This window comes from Myxocyprinus asiaticus, chromosome 7, assembly GCF_019703515.2.
Source record: "Myxocyprinus asiaticus isolate MX2 ecotype Aquarium Trade chromosome 7, UBuf_Myxa_2, whole genome shotgun sequence".
In the NCBI taxonomy this organism is placed as follows: domain Eukaryota; kingdom Metazoa; phylum Chordata; class Actinopteri; order Cypriniformes; family Catostomidae; genus Myxocyprinus; species Myxocyprinus asiaticus.
This window is the reverse complement of record NC_059350.1, coordinates 4,381,113-4,398,650: the sequence shown is the minus strand read 5'-3', so window position 1 is coordinate 4,398,650 and position 17,538 is coordinate 4,381,113. Positions and strand designations below refer to the sequence as shown.

The window sequence follows — 17,538 nt, the reverse complement described above, 5'->3', positions numbered from 1 at the left end:
AACTGTGCGCCGCATTCAATGAGTAGTGCAAATACTGCCACCTATCGGTTGGATGACGGTAATTACGCATCCTGCATACACATTTCAATGACCTTTCTACAACCTCGCAGAAATTATTGTGAATTTCGTCACTGCGAAAGAAAGCTTTTCATAGCTTTTCACAAATAAAAGTTTTGTTTATTGGAGCTAGTGGAAGTGACGATAATAAAAAGCAAGTTTTGGGTGTAATCGGATAACAAAGTCGATATTATTGATTGTAACATAATTACTTTTTAGTCAAAAAAATTACATTAAATTTGTGTAATCTGATTACAGTTACTAACTTTAAATTAAGTTAATTACTTAAGTACATTACTTGTTTACACATATGTTTCAAATAATATTCTTTATGTAGAATACTTTTAAAATATGAATTATGTTCATGTGTATGTCTGTTTGTGTTTCGTGACAGCTAAAAAGTCATTAACGAGTCATTGTAAGGGAGAAAAGGAGGAAATATAGACATCATTTTGAAAATATGAGCTGAAAAACGAAAACTTTTCTGTGAAAAGTGTTTTAGTAAGTAACTTAAAAGTAAAGTAATTAGATTACTTTTCCCATTAAATAATCAGTAGTGTAATCTGATTACACTTTTAAAGGAATTATTAGTAATTTGTGGTGAATTACTTTTTTGGGGGTAACTTACCCAACACTGCTGTGCACAGAAACACACACAAACGTTTTGCAACATTGCTGGGCAGCGTTAAAGGTGCATTTGTTCTTTTTTTTGTTGTTGTTTTTTTTGCATGTTGTCTTAGACTTACAGTGACACCTAGTGGGGTGGATGCAGTATCCTTCAAACCCAAAAGTTTATCAACGCTATTGTAGAAATTCACTATTCACAGACAGCCATAATTAATTTGATCCATGAGTGAAAGTGTCCAACAACAGGATGGTTACTGAGATTTATCGAGTAGTGTTCAGCTGGTCATGTGATCCTAACATGGCAGCCCCCATGAGGGGACCCTCTCCATGTAGGATAAAACAGCTTTTATAAAGTTACTGATATGACTGGAGTCTTCATTTTTAATGTGAGAGGTCATGATTTTATACATGTGTTTTAAAATGACCATTCTTTTCTGAAGGAATACAACTTTTTTTTTTAGGACAAAATTGCTGAGTGCCCCTTTAAACAGCTTGCAATCAGGCTAATGAACTATATTTCTTTGAGGAAAAAAATATTAAAGAAATATTCTGGGTTCAATACAAGTTAAGCTCAGTTGACAGCATTTGTGGCATAATGTTGATTACCACACACACACACACACACACAAATTTGAATAATAATTTCCACCTTATCTTAAAAAAAAAAAAAGAAAAGAAAAAGAAGCAAAAATCGAGGTTACAGTAAGGCACTTGCAATGGAAGTGAATGGGGCCAATTTTTTGGGAAGGTTTAAATGCAGAAATTTTTGGCTTACAATTTTACAAAAGCACTGACATTTATTCTTCATGTATTATTTGAGCTGTAAAGTTGTTTAAATCATAGTTTTTGCGGTTGACTACTAAATTACTGATATTAAGGGGTTTATGGCTGTTACATCGAAATTATAAAATTGGCTATAACTTTACACAGAAAAGGTTACTCAGGCTAAAATCATGTTAACAAGCATAATGTTTACATTTTGAGGCTATAATGAGTATTTTAACGTTTACCGATTGGCCCCATTGACTTCCATTGTAAGTGCCTCACTGTAACCTCGATTTCTTCTTTCTTTCTTTCTTTCTTTTTTATTTTTTTGTGGTAATCAACATTATGCCTCAAATTCTGTCGATTGACCTTAACTTGTATTTAACCCGGAATATTCCTTTAACATTAAAAAAAAAAAAAAAAAGAAAGAAAGAAAAGAAAAGAAAGTGTGTTTTATCATGTTGCTGCCTCCATTTGAGGTTTAATTACAGGGATTTTTTCAAGGGCACTTTACTGATCAGAAGCAGTACGGTGTCTGCATGGGGGGTGCTGAAAGGTGAAATAATGTGACTTTTATTTGAGTTGTGTAGAGTAAACAGATCTCATGTCAATGTGACTTCCTTCTTCAGAGGGGATCATTGAGAGATCAGGTATGAGCTTGGCTGCACCCATAACACACTTTTAATCATTTTAACACACATTGCACTGGGGTTTTCATATTTACTCGTCACGTCGTGTCGTTAGGAGAGATTTCGATTGATGTTGTGGTTTAATTAAAGAGATATCTGTCATCATAGAGCGATTGAAGGTTAGCATAGGCTAGTTAGCCTCACTTTAACCCACATTTCCTCCTCACAGCTCACACTGACATTGATAAAGGACTGCCAGGGGGCAAAACTGCATTTGAATGATTTATAGGAGATATGCAGTCATTTATGTGTATAATATAAAGATTTATTCTTTTTTTGACGTGATGCGGTCATATTAGTTTTATTAGCAGTTAGCTGAATTAGCCGTCAGAGTCATTTTATGTTTACATGTAGTCATCTGACACGTATGTATATGACTAAAAAGCGAATTTTATCAAATAATAACAGTTTATATTGTGTTTGGTGGCCGTATCTGTGAACTGATTTGGATTCGGAGTTGTGTGAGTGACTCGTATCTACAGGCCTCATTTAGCGAAATAAAGTTTAAAGTGGCCGGAACCACTTTTATTTGGATTAATTACGGTCATTTTACTGAGTAGCAGCTGTTGCTCAAAACGTTTTGTTTTAATACTTCGTTATAAACGTCATGAAGTAGGTTGTCAGTCCACTCGCCGAGTTTGGTTTTGGACACGTAGGCGAAACCAGCACACTGATAGACCTCCCATTCACTTGCCTTTAACACGTTCAATTTCAGGCTTTGCATGCACGATTTGGCCTATGTTTCAAAATGTAACGTGCTGCCCACCTAGACAGCATGTTTGGGTATCAACAGCATCAGTGCCCAAAATGCTGTCTAGGTAGACAGCTCCAATATGATGCCCAAAATGCTGTTAAAGTAGGCAGTGACACAACCATGGTGTTGTATATTTGCTCTGCCATTTAAGGTGTGTAAAAAAAGAAGACAGATCAGTGTTATTTTGACATCCATCTGTTTGGCCAGCAGCAGTAAGTTTGACTGTTGGGTCCAGTTTCTGGATGGATATTTGATTGGTTCATACAGATATAGTGGTAAACTGGGTTTTTAATGGCTGATACCGATATCTAAAGAGCAGGATCGCATATGACCATAATAATGTTGATATTAGAGATGCACCGATGTATCGGCTTCCGATATTTTTCGACCAATTATCGACCAAATTAAAACCATCGGCATATCGGTTATAAGCATGAAAACGCTGATTTTTGTTAAAATCGGCATCGGTCCAAAATGTTAAAACTCTTTAAAAACTATCCAGTAACAAGACTGTCTGTAGATTTTACACTGACACTAGGCGGACTGTCCACTTTTGAATATTGGCCAATGGGGCATCATTATCGACCAGAGCCAAAATGCTCAAAATGGCCAATTTTGACCAGTTTTTCAGTCTATTGAGTTTCTGGATGGATATTTGATGGTTCATACAGATATAGTGGTAAACTGGGTTTTTAATGGCTGATACCGATATCTATAGAGCAGGATCGCATATGACCATAATAATGTTGATATTTGGGATGCACCAATGTATCGGCTTCCGATATTTATCGACCAGTTATTGACCAAATTTAAACCATCGGTTACAAGCATTAATACGCCAATATGAAAAAACGATGGTTTATTTATAATTTATTAGGATTCAAATGCACAATCTAGAAATAATAATAGCCAAAATATATATAAGACTTTGACTTTTGAGACATCGGTATAATATCCATTAATGTTGAATTAAGATTGAAATCGCAATATGGCCTTGGTGTAGATATCGGTTAGGGTTACGGTATCAGACTAATGTTTTTATTCAAATCAGTATCAGCCAAACAATTTCATATCAGTGCATCCCTAGTTGATATACAGTATATAGTGCAATTTAGTAATTGAAGTGTAATTATTTAGATGTGCATGAAATTGATTAAATTAAATGAATGCTTATTTACACAAGATTTACTCAAAAGTCACTAAAGCTATCCAGTAACAAAACTGTCTGTAGATTTTACACTGACACTAGGTGGACTGTTCACTTTTGAATATTGGCCAATGGGGCGTCATTATCGACCAGAGCCAAAATGCTTAAAATGGCCAATTTTGACCGATATTTCTGTCTATTGAGTTTCTAGATGGATATTTGTTGATGTTTTTTTTAATGGCTGATACCGATATCTAAAGAGCAGGATTGCATGTGGCCATAATAATGTTGATATTAGGGATGCACTGAGGTATCGGCTTCCGATATTTATAGACCAATTACTGACCAAATTAAAACCAGTGGATGAAAAATGGGTCATCAGTATCGACCAGTGCCGATATGCTCAAAATGGCCAATTTTGACCAACATTTTTAGTCTACCACTAGTGTCAACAAACCTGATTAATCATTTGTGTTTACACAGACCCCCTTTAGACACTGTGAAGCCACGGGCTGTCGTGATGTCAGAGCCCAAGGCGCCCACCCCAGCCCCGGGGGACACCTATAAAGGCTGGCTCTTCAAATGGACTAATTATATCAAGGGATACCAAAGGCGATGGTTTGTCCTGAGCAATGGCTTGCTGTCTTATTACAGGTAAGTTAATGAGAAGTTTAATTGTTTACTGACCTTTTGGGAACAAAAATATGTTATCAGGTATCCATCAGACAACCGGTTTCCCATTGTCCCAACGAACCCTTTGTGGTGCTGTCACTGTGTTCTTTGGCCTTTCAACAACATCTGATAAGGTGTTTCTTAGATAGTGAGTAGGCTCAATATTGTGGATTACTAAATAGGAGGTATTATAAGTTGTGTTTGCTAAGCAAGTATTAGTGTTACTCAAAGTTAGCAGAGGTGTATAGTAACAATGTACAGATAGTTTATAGAATGTTCAGTGATCACGTTAAGCTCAACATTGACAGCATAATGTTGAAAAAATTTTTTACTCGTCCCCCTGCCGGTGTAGTTAGATACTTACAATGGAAGTAAATGGAGCCAGTCCATAAACATTAAAATACACACTGTTTCAAAAGTATTGCCACAAGACGTAGGCCTAAACATTATATGTGTAAACGTTATTTTAATGTGATAACATTGCTTACATGATTTGCCTGCGTTATGTCGTTATGGCGACAATGTTGTAATATTGGATATAACTTTAAACAGATAAGGTTGATAAGTGATTTTATCACACTAAAATGAAGTTCCAAATGTAAGTTCAGGAGGAGCTTGTTCATCTAGGCCTGCCAATCATATCTTAAGGATATATAAGCAGCTGCTTTCCTCACACTGGTGACAATTTTTCCAGCATCCCTCAACATCTCCATCTCCACCTTTATATTTTATAACGCCTATACCAATTTTTTTTCTCCCCAATTTCGTATGCCCAATTCCCAATGCGCTCTAAGTCCTCGTGGTGGCGTAGTGACTCACCTCAATCCGGGTGGCGGAGGACGAATCTCGGTTGCCTCCGTGTCTGAGACCGTCAATCCGCGCATCTTATCACGTGGCTTGTTGAGTGCGTTACCACGGAGACATAGCACATGCGGAGTCTTCACGCTATTCTCCGCGGCATCCACGCTCAACTCACCACGCACCCCACCGAGAGCGAGAACCACATTATAGCGACCGCGAGGAGGTTACCCCATGTGACTCTACCCTCCCTAGCAACCGGGCCAATTTGGTTGCTTAGGAGACCTGGCTGGAGTCACTAAATAAAGCTTAATAAATTCCCTTGTGTTCCTAAAATAATGCTGACAAATGTGTGTTCTTATCGAATTTGTGTTTGTATTGCGTTTTGGTAATACAGGTAATGCTGCGTATAAATAAAGCAAACTAAACTCACAGCACCTCCCGAGATGATCAAAGATCAATCAATTCTCACAGACAACATTATTCTTGCAAACAGTTTTCAGACAAATGAAACGCAGAAAAAAGAGTGAAAACTCTTCACATGCGCTTGTTACACGAGACCGGCTCGTGCTGCATGCCTCTGAACAAACAGCGAATCAGAAACAAGCATTGATGGCTTTTCTTTTGTTGATCTTAAAAATAAAATAAAGTGTGTTTCTTCAAACGCATGTCTTTGCGACTAACTCTTGTCGTGTCACTCCGAGACGTCTTACAGGTCACTCGCCTGTTGCGGGTAGATGAGCAAATTTATCCGTGCATGAAATACATTTGGACGAGGAGCTTGCAAACTGGATTCAGCCTCGTCGCATTTTGCGGGTGGCGGGTGCTAGTTTCACACCCTGGCCACTGTGTAATATATTTGGCGACTTCCCAGATCCATGATTTTGCCATTTTTCGATATTGTCGATCATTGTCTGTTTGCAATCGGTATTGGGATCTTTGTAAGACATCGTCGATATCCGATTACATCGTCCCATCTTGTGAATGATAATAAACCTTATTCCTAATTAAACCTCATCTGGTGAAATATATGTATATACAAAACTGTTTATCTGGTGAATATACAGTTGAAGTCAGAAGTTTACATATGCCTTAAATACATTTAAACTCAGTTTTTCACAATTCCTGACATTTAATCGTAGAAAACATTCCCTGTCTTAGATCAGTTAGGATTACTACTTTATTTTAAGAATGTGAAATGTCAGAATAATAGTAGAGAGAATGATTTATTTCAGCTTTTATTTCTTTCTTCACATTCCCAGTGGGTCAGAAGTTTACATACACTCTCTTAGTATTTGGTAGCATTGCCTTTAAATTGTTTAACTTGGGTCAAACCTTTTAGGTATCCTTCCACAAGCTTCTCACAATAAGTTGCTGGAATTTTGGCCCATTCCTCCAGACAGAACTGGTGTAACTGAGTCAGGTTTGTAGGCCTCCTTGCTCGCACATGCTTTTTCAGTTCTGCCCACAAATTTTCTATCGGATTGAGGTCAGGGCTTTGTGATGGCCACTCCAATACCTTGACTTTGTTGTCCTTAAGCCATTTTGCCACAACTTTGGAGGTATGCTTGGGGTTATTGTCCATTTGAAAGACCCATTTGCAACCAAGCTTTAACTTCCTGGCTGAAGTCTTGTGATGTTACTTCAATAGATCCACATAATATTCCTTCCTCATGATGCCATCTATTTTGTAAAGTGCACCAGTCCCTCCTGCAGCAAAGCACCCCCACAACATGATGCTGCCACCCCCATGCTTCACGGTTGGGATGGTGATCTTTGGCTTGCAATCCTCACCCTTTCTCCTCCAAACATAATGATGGTCATTATGGCTAGAGTGTTCAATTTTAGTTTCATCAGACCAGTGGACATTTCTCCAAAAAGTAAGATCTTTGTCCCCATGTGCACTTGCAAACTGTAGTCTGGCTTTTTTATGGTGGTTTTGGAGCAGTGGCTTCTTCCTTGCTGAGCAGCCTTTCAGGTTATGTCGGTATAGGACTCGTTTTACTGTGGATATAGATACTTGTCTACCTGTTTCATCCAGCATCTTCACAAGGTCCTTTGCTATTGTTCTGGGATTGATTTGCACTTTTCGCAGCAAACTACATTTATCTCTAGGAGACAGAATGTGTCTCCTTCCTGAGCGGTATGATGGCTGTGTGGTCCCATGGTGTTTAAACTTGCGTACTATTGTTTGTACAGATGAACATGGTACCTTCAGACATTTGGAAATTGCTCCCAAGGATGAACCAGACTTGTGGAGATCCAAAAAAAATAAAGATTGAGATCTTGGCAAAGATCTTGGCTGATTTCTTTTGATTTTCCTATGATGTCAAGCAAAGAGGCACTGAGTTTGAAGGTAGGCCTTAAAATACACCCACAGGTACACCTCCAATTCAGTACACCTCCTATCAGAAGCTAATTGTCTAAAGGCTTGACATAATTTTCTGGAATTTTCCAAGCTGCTTAAAGGCACAGTTGTGATTATAGTCAATTAAAAGTGAAACAATCTGTCTGTAAACAATTGTTGGAAAAATTACTCGTATCATGCACAAATTAGATTTACTAAACAACTTGCCAAAACTAGAGATTGCTAATATGAAATCTGTGGAGTGGTTGAAAAATTAGTTTTAATGTCTTCAACCTAAGTGTATGTAAACTTCTGACTTCAACTGTACAGTATAGTCTATAAAAGCTTCATTTGGTAAATACTTAAATAGAGAGCATTGAAACAAAGCCAAGTAAATTTATTTTCTGGTTATTAAAATTATTTTGGTTGAATGATAAACTGTAACTAGGATTTGATTCATTTTGGACTCTTGTAGCCTCTATGTTTGTGCCAGCCATTGTAAACGTTCTTTAAATCAAATGTAAAAACTGTTAGCCAATTAATCGGGTATCTGCCTTTTCCACCACCTTAGTTGTCTGTGTCTGCAAAATCTACTATCGATCGGCCTCTGTTATGGACAGCACACCAAAACATTGCCTTAAAGATGATGTAAACGATTGTTTCATGGAAATGAATGCAAAAAATTGTACTACTCCTTGAAAGATATTAATTAAAGTGTCCCGAGATATCTCACCAGTCTCTGTGACAGCTCTAGACTCAAAAAGCAAACAAAAAAGTGTCCGCGGACATTGTCGCTTTCTGCCTGTCAATCATTTTGTGCGTTATCATAGTATTGTAGTTGCAGCGAATTATTTAGACTTAATGCCGTTTTATGCCGTGTTGCTCATAACAGTTGTCAGTCGAGGGTGCTGCTGTTGTTTTTGACAACCATTTCTGCTTGTGTTGGTATCAATTAAAAGGTCATTTGGTATCTTTGGAGTGGGGGGGGGGGGTGTTGGGAAAAGGGGGCGTGGCTAATCCAGAGGCTCATCTTGGGGAAATCCTAGAATGGCAAAAAACTGTATAAATTGGTTTGTTTCGCGAATCATGAATCTGAATCAAAATCGTGAAGTTAAATATATTCTTCCTACTTGGGCAGGGCGATAAAACAATCTCGACATTTATTGGCATAAAAAAATCCACTATATCGATGATAAGCTTTTGGGTAATTTTTGATATTTAGCCTGTGTTCTGCATCTAGACGATCAGGTGCATGTCGCTAAAAACGCAAGCAGTTCGGCTTTCTCAGACTTTACGAAGTTTCTTACGTTAGCTGCCTTGCTAATGAATAGGCTACACCAGTCAACACGGTCAAGGTCCGGACCCCAGATTGATTCCATCCGGACCGCAAGACATCATGACGACGGTTGCACCCTCTCATTGTCTCTAGTGAGCAGTGCGGCTAAACAACAGTGCTGTGTACACCAGATCTGATCTTTCTGCACTGTATTCTTGGATATTTTTGTCTAGCACTGAACACGCTTCATTTATGCCCTATCCTGTTTTGCCTCTTTTCCCTGCATGTGAGTAGACATGAGGCGCCGCATAAGTTAACACAGTTCCAGAGCGCCTTTAGACCATAAAGTTTTTTCCTTCTAAATTTAGCTTTATTAATCAGCATGTAAAAAATATATATGCCATCATTATGCTTCAGAACGAACAGATGATCTTTTAACATTCATATCCAGCTGCACTTGATTGATAAACTCTATAAAATATTTTGGTAGACGATCCCTTAGACACCACTGCTTTGGCTGTCTCTGGGCCCCCAGTGCAGTTTTGTGTAGACTATTTTGACTGTTTAGGATTTTTTTTCTTCTGCCTACTTGAAAATAAAACAAAAACATGTGCAGTGTGCAAATGTGAATGTATATCGTGATAAATATCGATGTCGAACAATATGAAAAAGGATATTGTGATTAATATTTTTGGCCATATCGCCCAGACCTACTTCCTACTGTAAAAAGTTAGGGGCTGTTCACTCCAAACATATTTTTGTGTCAGTCCGTGCTGTTTTTTAGTTGTTTTTCTAGGTGAAAAAAAATGCTAGAGAGAAAGATTAATTTTGAAATTCAGAGGGCGAGTAAAAGATTTCAGTTTCCCAGGTTACAGGCTTTGATTGTTGTTCCGACTATTAGATTGTCTGTTTGACCGTGCCAGTCTTAGGTGTGGCATCTTTCTTGTGCCATCTCGGTGAGAATGGATAAACCAGAGAACTGGTGATTCACCAGTGCTGGCAAAGTACTTTGTTTTATTTGAAGATGGAAACTTTATTTAGCTTTGACACTTTTGAGTTACTTACTGGGATGACTGCTTACTGTTATTAAGCTCAACAGTAGGATTTTAGAAGTAAAATCCCATTTATTTCCTCCATAGAGAAATTGATTTTTAGTGATAATGTTCAAACCTTATCACTAAAGTTTACACAGACCTACCATGAGCTTAAAGGTTGTTAAGCATTGATAAAACAGATGATAGAAGCCACAAGTGCATTTCAAACTTTATATAAGTAAATAAAAATCCTTGTTTAACTACAGAATTTGTGGTGAAGAACTAGACTACCCATTGTCCTGAGAGGAAACCCACCAATCAGAGAAACCGCTGACTTTTACTATGGAAATGGGAATCGTAGCAAAAAACTTTAACTACTTTTTCCAGGAATCATTGCAAATAATGTAAATGAGTCCATATACACTCTCAAAAAAACATATACATTTGTTTACAACTTCAAATATGTGGGAGTTTATACTTAAAATTAATAACTTAGTCACTTTGATATTTTAACATTGTTTATGATTTAATTTCGTCATTCTCAGTGCTTCATGTATGAGTAATTAATTCCAGCATTCAATGATTCATCTTGAAGCTGGTTGATTTGGTTCAAGGCTTAGAACTTTTTATTGAATTAAAAAAAAAAATAATTATGCAGAAAATAATTAGGAGAGATACTTCCAGAACCAAGGCTGCTATAAAAGTTGTCAGGCACTGTTGCACTTTATTGAGCTGATTTTATAATCAGTCCTATAGCAGGTTAACTGCTGTGAGTGTATGTCAATATATTTGCTATAATAATTAATCTGATACCAGATATAGTAACTGGCCTTATCTTCTGTCACATAAAAGAACTTTATCCAGAGGCATTCTCAAATGCTTGCCTTTCAATGGTAATTCATGAATATTGCATCAGATTCTGAAAAACAGTTGTTAAGGATGCTTTTGTTCAAGTTTTTGTTTTCAGACTTTATACTGACTTTATAGAGAACCTCATCAGTACTCCTCCAGCTATGTAGAGTCAGACTTTAGACTACTGGCATAAAGTCTGCTCCACAATGCATCTTATTATATGACAGCTGTGGAGGTGAGGGCGTGGTCAAGCTTTCGTCTGGGGAGTGAGGAAGTGGTAAGGGTTTTCGCCTGAGATTAATTGCTGGTAATTGCTGTTTCTTTGTTCACAGTGAGAGACAGGGGAAATAAAAGGGGCCAGACCTCAGAGTGAGGGAGAGAGAGCTCAGCTGAAGAGTGTGTTGGCAGCTGCCAGTCCCATTAAATATAGCGTTTGAGTGTTTATATGAAACTTTACCATTACACAGTCAAGCGAATGTGTTTTTTGTCCACCGAATATTACCGTGATGGTCAATACAGGATAATCATGAATATCCCCATGCACACGCCTCACCTTCACCCGATTATTTGCCTCTAATGCCCCGTTTTGAACCAAGCGGTGATAAATGGAGGTTTGATTACAACCTGAATCCACCAAGGCTTGGTATGTAGCCCCCTTAATACTCACAGGTGTTTGGTACGTCTCTGCTCACTCGTGGGTGGTCTGTGAGGTGTTGGGGATCCAGATCAAGGCCCCACCTCCATTACCGGGCACTGCTGTCGAACATGACCTGGCTCCCCGCAGCTCAAGTAGACCGGCCCAAGCCTTCTGCCCACACTTGTGGCAGCAGACTCCTTCACCTGGGACGAAGAGAGGGGAGAGACGGGGTTTGTGGAAGCAGAGAACCCCCATGACCAGGGAGCCAGTCTTGGGGGAATGTTCCCCCATTTCCGGGGAAACGGAACAGGATGGAGGGAGGGGGGGGGGGGGGGGAGAACAGGGGAGGAGACATTAGAGGGGCGAAAGGCGTGGACCCCGGATACGCTGCCAGATGGTCTTCCGCCAGCTGGATCGCTTCGTCCAGTGATGTCGCCCACTCGGCCGTCCCCTTCGGCAACCGGGAGATGAACTGCTCCACCACCACCAGGTTTATGACATCCTCTGCGTCGCTGTCCTCCTTGGCCAGCACCCACCGCCGGCAGGCGTCACGGAGCTGCTGGGCAAAGGCAAACTGGTGGCCGGAATCGCTCAGCGTTAAGGAGCAGAAACGCTGGCGATGTACTTCTGGGCTGCAGCCGACTCGTTGCAAGATGGACTTCTTCAGCACCGAGTAGTCCAGGAGGTTGCAGACCAGAAGCTGTTGTGCCGCTATCTGGGCTTCCCTGGTCAGCAGCGGCAGAAGATGGACCACCCACTGTTCCGGCGGCCATTTCAGAGCATCACCGGTGTGCTCAAAGAGCTCAAGGTAGGCCTCCAGATCATCTTGAGGCCCCATCTTGGTGAGCAACACGTGGGATTGTGCTGCTGCCGGGGACGGGGAGGCTGCCCCCTCCTGGGGTACTAAGCTCTGCAGCACCCGCCGGTCCTCCTCCTGGGCCCAAAGGAGCGCATCAAAGCGCTGTTGCTGCTCTCTCCGAAGCTCCATGAGGGCCTGGTGTTGGCCCTGGTGGATGCTGGCAAGGGACCGGAAGACTTCCTCCAGTGGCAACGACTCCATGACAACGTATCCTCCTTCCTCTAATCCCGGGTTTTGGCACCAGTGTAACAGGTTCGAGGAATGAGGAAGCGGGAGACAGAGAATCCAACTCAAATGTAGTTTTATTCTTCACACAAAAACACATTCGCTTGACTGCGTAATGGTAAAGCTTCATATAAACACTCAAATGCTATATTTAGTGGGACTGGCAGCTGCCAACACACTCGAAGCTTCAGCTGGCCCCTTTTATTTACCCCATCTCTCAATGTGAAGAAAGAAACAGCAATTACCAGCAATTAATCTCAGGTGAAAACCCTTACCACTTCCTCTCTCCCCAGACGAACATTCGACCTCGCCCTCACCTCCATAACAGCATTTATAATATTCAATAAAATGTGTCAGTACAAATTTATATGTACTGTTTATACCACAGCAGATATACTGAATGAATGAACGTTACATTTATATAGCGCTTTTCTGACATTACACTCAAAGCGCTTTACACAGTGAACAGGGGACTCTCCTCAACCTCCACCAGTGTGCAGCATCCACCTGGATGATGCGACGGCAGCCATAGTGCACCAGTATGCTCACCACACACCAGCTATTGTTGGGAGAGGAGAGAGTGGAGTGATAGAGCCAATTAATGGATGGGGATTATTAGGAAGCCATGACTGATGCATGATGATTTACATTAATTGTGAAATGCTGACATTTATTCTGTTATCACTACACTAGGGCTGGGTGATATATAGAATATTAATGATACAATCATGGTGATTTTGCTGACGATATAAAATTAAGCAACATTGTGTATGTTGTGATGATTTTAAAATGCTTTAGTTTCATAAAGAGCATCAGTTGACTAATTTCACAATCCTTCATGGCTGCACAATTAATCAAAATGGCTTTATGGTCATATGTGATTATTAAACAGCAAAATGCTGCAGTGAAAGACAAATAAACATGTCTATGTGTGTTTCAGAAGGTGCACTGTTCTGTGTACGCGCTGGGCTCATGGGCTCGTGTTTTAATCGCTTTTAGAGCAGTTCACTTGCATTGTGAAATAAAAGTAATGCAGCTTTTAAGCATTTGCAATTCCAAACATTTGGAACAGCTACAAGTTATTATACAAATCTACAAAGGTGACGCTGTATAACAGAAAAGGAGATGAAATCATTTCACCAGATGCGGAACATTGTGAACGACACACAACACTTTCCGTGTCAAAATAAAAGTTCTATGTGAAAGTGACGTGTCAAAATAAAAGCTCCACCTTGTTTATTCACAAAAAAATGTTAAAGTAAAAAATATATTTAGGTAAATAATACTTTTTATTAAGCTACTCTATCATTGTATATGAAATATAAATGTGCATATCAGTGAAAATGATTAGATCTCATTCTCCCTTTAGTTAATTTAGTGAAAAACAGAGGAAATATGCCTTCATTCTTTATTCTTTTAAAATAAATATTTATTCAATGCCTTTAATAAATAAATAAAATCTTCTTGGCTACAATGGCTGTTTGGATGACATTATGGTTCCTCTGATTAAAAAAAAAAAAAAAAAAAAAAAAAAAAAATCACTTTTGAACCATTTTAGAGCAAATACATAATTATCGAGATATATATTGAATATCGTCGATAGGCTGAAAAATAGAGATATTTGTTTTAGCCATATTGCCCAGCCCTAGCAAACACCATAAGAGCATCACACACAGCATAGGTACGTTCAAAAATAAGAGAGATGTATCCTCTGAAAGCTCCAAAACTGGCAAATCACTAATTATTAAGCAACTGCGTGAAGATGCGGTGCCGTTATTAAAGGTTAAACTGTTATTGCTATTATTAGTGGTACTGCAGCAAACACAACTGGGTTCTCACAAAATAGCGCCGGGATGAGTGATTGATGAGAGCTTGAGAGTGTGCATGTTTTATTGACACCGAGAGCACACAAGCTGAAGGGAGTGAAACTGAAAGTGTGTATAATTGCTCGAACAGTCTCTATCGCTCCACACTGTGATTGTCGCGACTCACGTTACATCACGTATACTCAAATTTGTGTTCGCGTGTTTATTTGTTGTTTAATACTTTTTTACATCTGTTTGTAGTATCTTTGTCCTCTCTGTGCTTTAACTGTACATCGAGTCATAATTACTACCGTAATGACTGAAAATGGGCACCTCACAAGTCATACACATTTTTAAAGCAAACCGGCATATTCATCTGAATTAAAGCATGTCTGAAAGATTAAATGCGCAAATGCTTAGAATTTCCAACAACTCACCCTGCAGTGGCAGCAATGTTATGCTTCAAGGGCTGAGCAACTGCTCTTTAATTAGAGTAGCAGGGTGTTTATGATTTTGTGTATGATGCCCTAAATCTAGGCACGATTGGCTGATCCACGATCACAGATTTAAGAAAAAAATAGTCCGATTTAGATCGGTGGCCGATCGATTGGTGCACCCCTAAAATGTTCCATCTTGAAAACATGATTTTATTTCCATCGCTTTAGCTAAAACCTGTTCTCACTTTCAGGACCCTGGCAGAGATGGGTCACACATGTCGGGGCACCATAAACCTGGCCACGGCCAATATTGCGGTGGAGGACTCGTGCAACTTCGTCATCTCTAATGGCGGTGCACAGACGTATCACCTGAAGGCAAGCTCAGAGGTGGAGCGGCAGCGGTGGATAACTGCACTGGAGCTGGCCAAAGCCAAGGCTGTCCGCATGCAAGTAGAATCTGGTGAGTGATGTCACTGCAGCAGTTCAATGGAGAAATGTAGCAGCTGCCAAATTTGGTGGACCTTTGAATGTCTTCACTCCTATTGGTTACTACTACATTGCATTGCTGTTCATTTGCATAGTTTAACTTCCATTGCGATGCCAGCAGTCAGTGTCAATTATGTTGCCTCAGATTGCCAACTCTCAGATTGCTCTTCCTCTGCAGATGACTCTGGGGATGAGTGCCCAAACACTCCTCCTTCAGCAGGGCAGGGCGGAGGCTCACGCAACTCTGAGGTGCAGTCCACCCTCCGCACTTTGGGCAGCAAGGTGGAGGATCTCAGCACCTGCAACGACCTCATCGCCAAGCATGGCTCTGCACTACAACGGTCAGTCACCGGTCAAAAAATAAAGAACGGTACAGTTCAGGACATGTTTCTGAAAATATAAAAATACAGTTGTGCTCAACTTTGCATACCCTTGGAGAATTGGTAATATATGTACCATTTTTAAAGAAAACATGAGTGAGCAGGCAAAACACATTTAGTTTATTTCATATGGGATTCATATTCAACTGTAGGTTATATCAGAATGGCACAATCATAAATCAAAACATGGCAACAAAGAAAAAAATGAAATGACCCCTGTTCAAAAGTCTGCATACCCTTAGTTCTTAATACTGTGTATTGCCCCCTTTAGCATCAATGACAGCATGCATTCTTTTGTAATAGTTGTCTATGAGGCCCCAAATTCTTGCAGGTGGTATAGCCGAATTTTCCACTTCTTAATAAGTGATTGAACAGTACTGACTGGCATTTTCAAGGTTTTGGACATCTTTTTATATCCTTTTCCATCTTTATAAAGTTTCATTACCTTGTTACGCAGGTCTTTTGACAGTTCTTTTCTGCTCCCCCATGGCTCAGTATCTAGCCTGCTCAGTGCATCCACGTGAGAGCTAACAAACTCATTGACTATTTATACACAGACACTAATTGCAATTTAAAAAGCCACAGGTGTGGGAAATTAACCTTTAATTGCCATTTAAACCTGTATGTGTCACCTTGTGTGTCTGTAACAAGGCCAAACATTTAAGGGTATGTAAACTTTTGATCAGGGCCATTTGGGTGATTTCTGTTATCATTATGATTTATAAAGGAGCCAAACAACTATGTGATAATAAATGGCTTCATATGGTCACTATCCTTAAATAAAAGACAGGTTTTTTGCATGATCAGTCATATTTTCATAATGCCAAAATTTCACAATTTCTGCCAGGGTATGCAAACTTTTGAGCACAACTGTAATATATGCAATAAATATGAGTGATTGGATGTATTTTATATATATTTTAAAAGTATTTCTAGTATGTGTGATGCAGATCACTACTTTCTAGTATGTCGGTTATTTTTGATGGTGCCAACAGAACTCCTCGTATGTTTCTTCAATATTCCAATAATTGTTGATATTTCACAAAATGTAAATTGTAAATTTTTCTGTAGCATACGGCTTGTATGTAAAAGAGTGGTAAAGGGGGCTTTTTGAAAATAAACATTGATCATCTAAGCAGGGTCATTACTAGGATGAGATCTTTGGGGGGGCATTTAGACCTTTAGTGTGGGCAGTAGGTTCTATCGTTATGCCTTACGATCAGGAAAGGGGGGGCTTGGTTGTTCGCCATCCGACTGGGGTGGGACCTCAAAAGTTCGGGGGGGTGGGGAATAAGGAAATCTAGGAGGGCAATGCCTTCCCCCCACCCTTAGACCCGGCCATGCATCTGAGTAATATCGACCAATCGCAGTGTTAAAATTTGTTATCATATCGGCTTAAAATCAATCCAATCAGTGAACCGCGAATAGCGTCATATTTACCAAACCGAAACCATAATACAAATCGAACTGTGAGGAATTTGAACCTTTTACAGTACACACCTAATATAAAGGTTATATATCTGTGTGATTTAAATTTGTTGATTTAAATGCTTTCTACTAGGTCTTTGTCTGAGCTGGAGGGGGTCCGGTTGGGAGGAGAAACGAGTGAAAAGATTCGGCAGGTGACGGAGAGAGCCACACTCTTCCGTATCACCTCCAACGCCATGATCAACGTAAGACATCCGAGCAAC

The 17,538-nt window shown here is 39.6% G+C and overlaps 1 protein-coding gene across 14 annotated transcripts in view; it reads left to right on the top strand.

Moving 5' to 3' along the window:
• Nucleotides 1–1,944: 1,944 nt before the first annotated feature.
• LOC127443779 (oxysterol-binding protein 1-like) overlaps nt 1,945–17,538 on the top strand; it is a 34,608-nt gene continuing 19,014 nt past the window's right edge. For all 14 annotated transcript variants that reach the window (XM_051702654.1, XM_051702667.1, XM_051702666.1 and 11 more), the window contains exons 1-5: nt 1,945–2,099; nt 4,523–4,693; nt 15,233–15,441; nt 15,646–15,808; nt 17,409–17,520. In XM_051702654.1, coding sequence (XP_051558614.1) covers nt 4,560–4,693; nt 15,233–15,441; nt 15,646–15,808; nt 17,409–17,520 — 618 coding nt within the window. In that variant the 5' untranslated portion in view covers nt 1,945–2,099; nt 4,523–4,559. The remainder of the gene's footprint in view (nt 2,100–4,522; nt 4,694–15,232; nt 15,442–15,645; nt 15,809–17,408; nt 17,521–17,538) is intronic.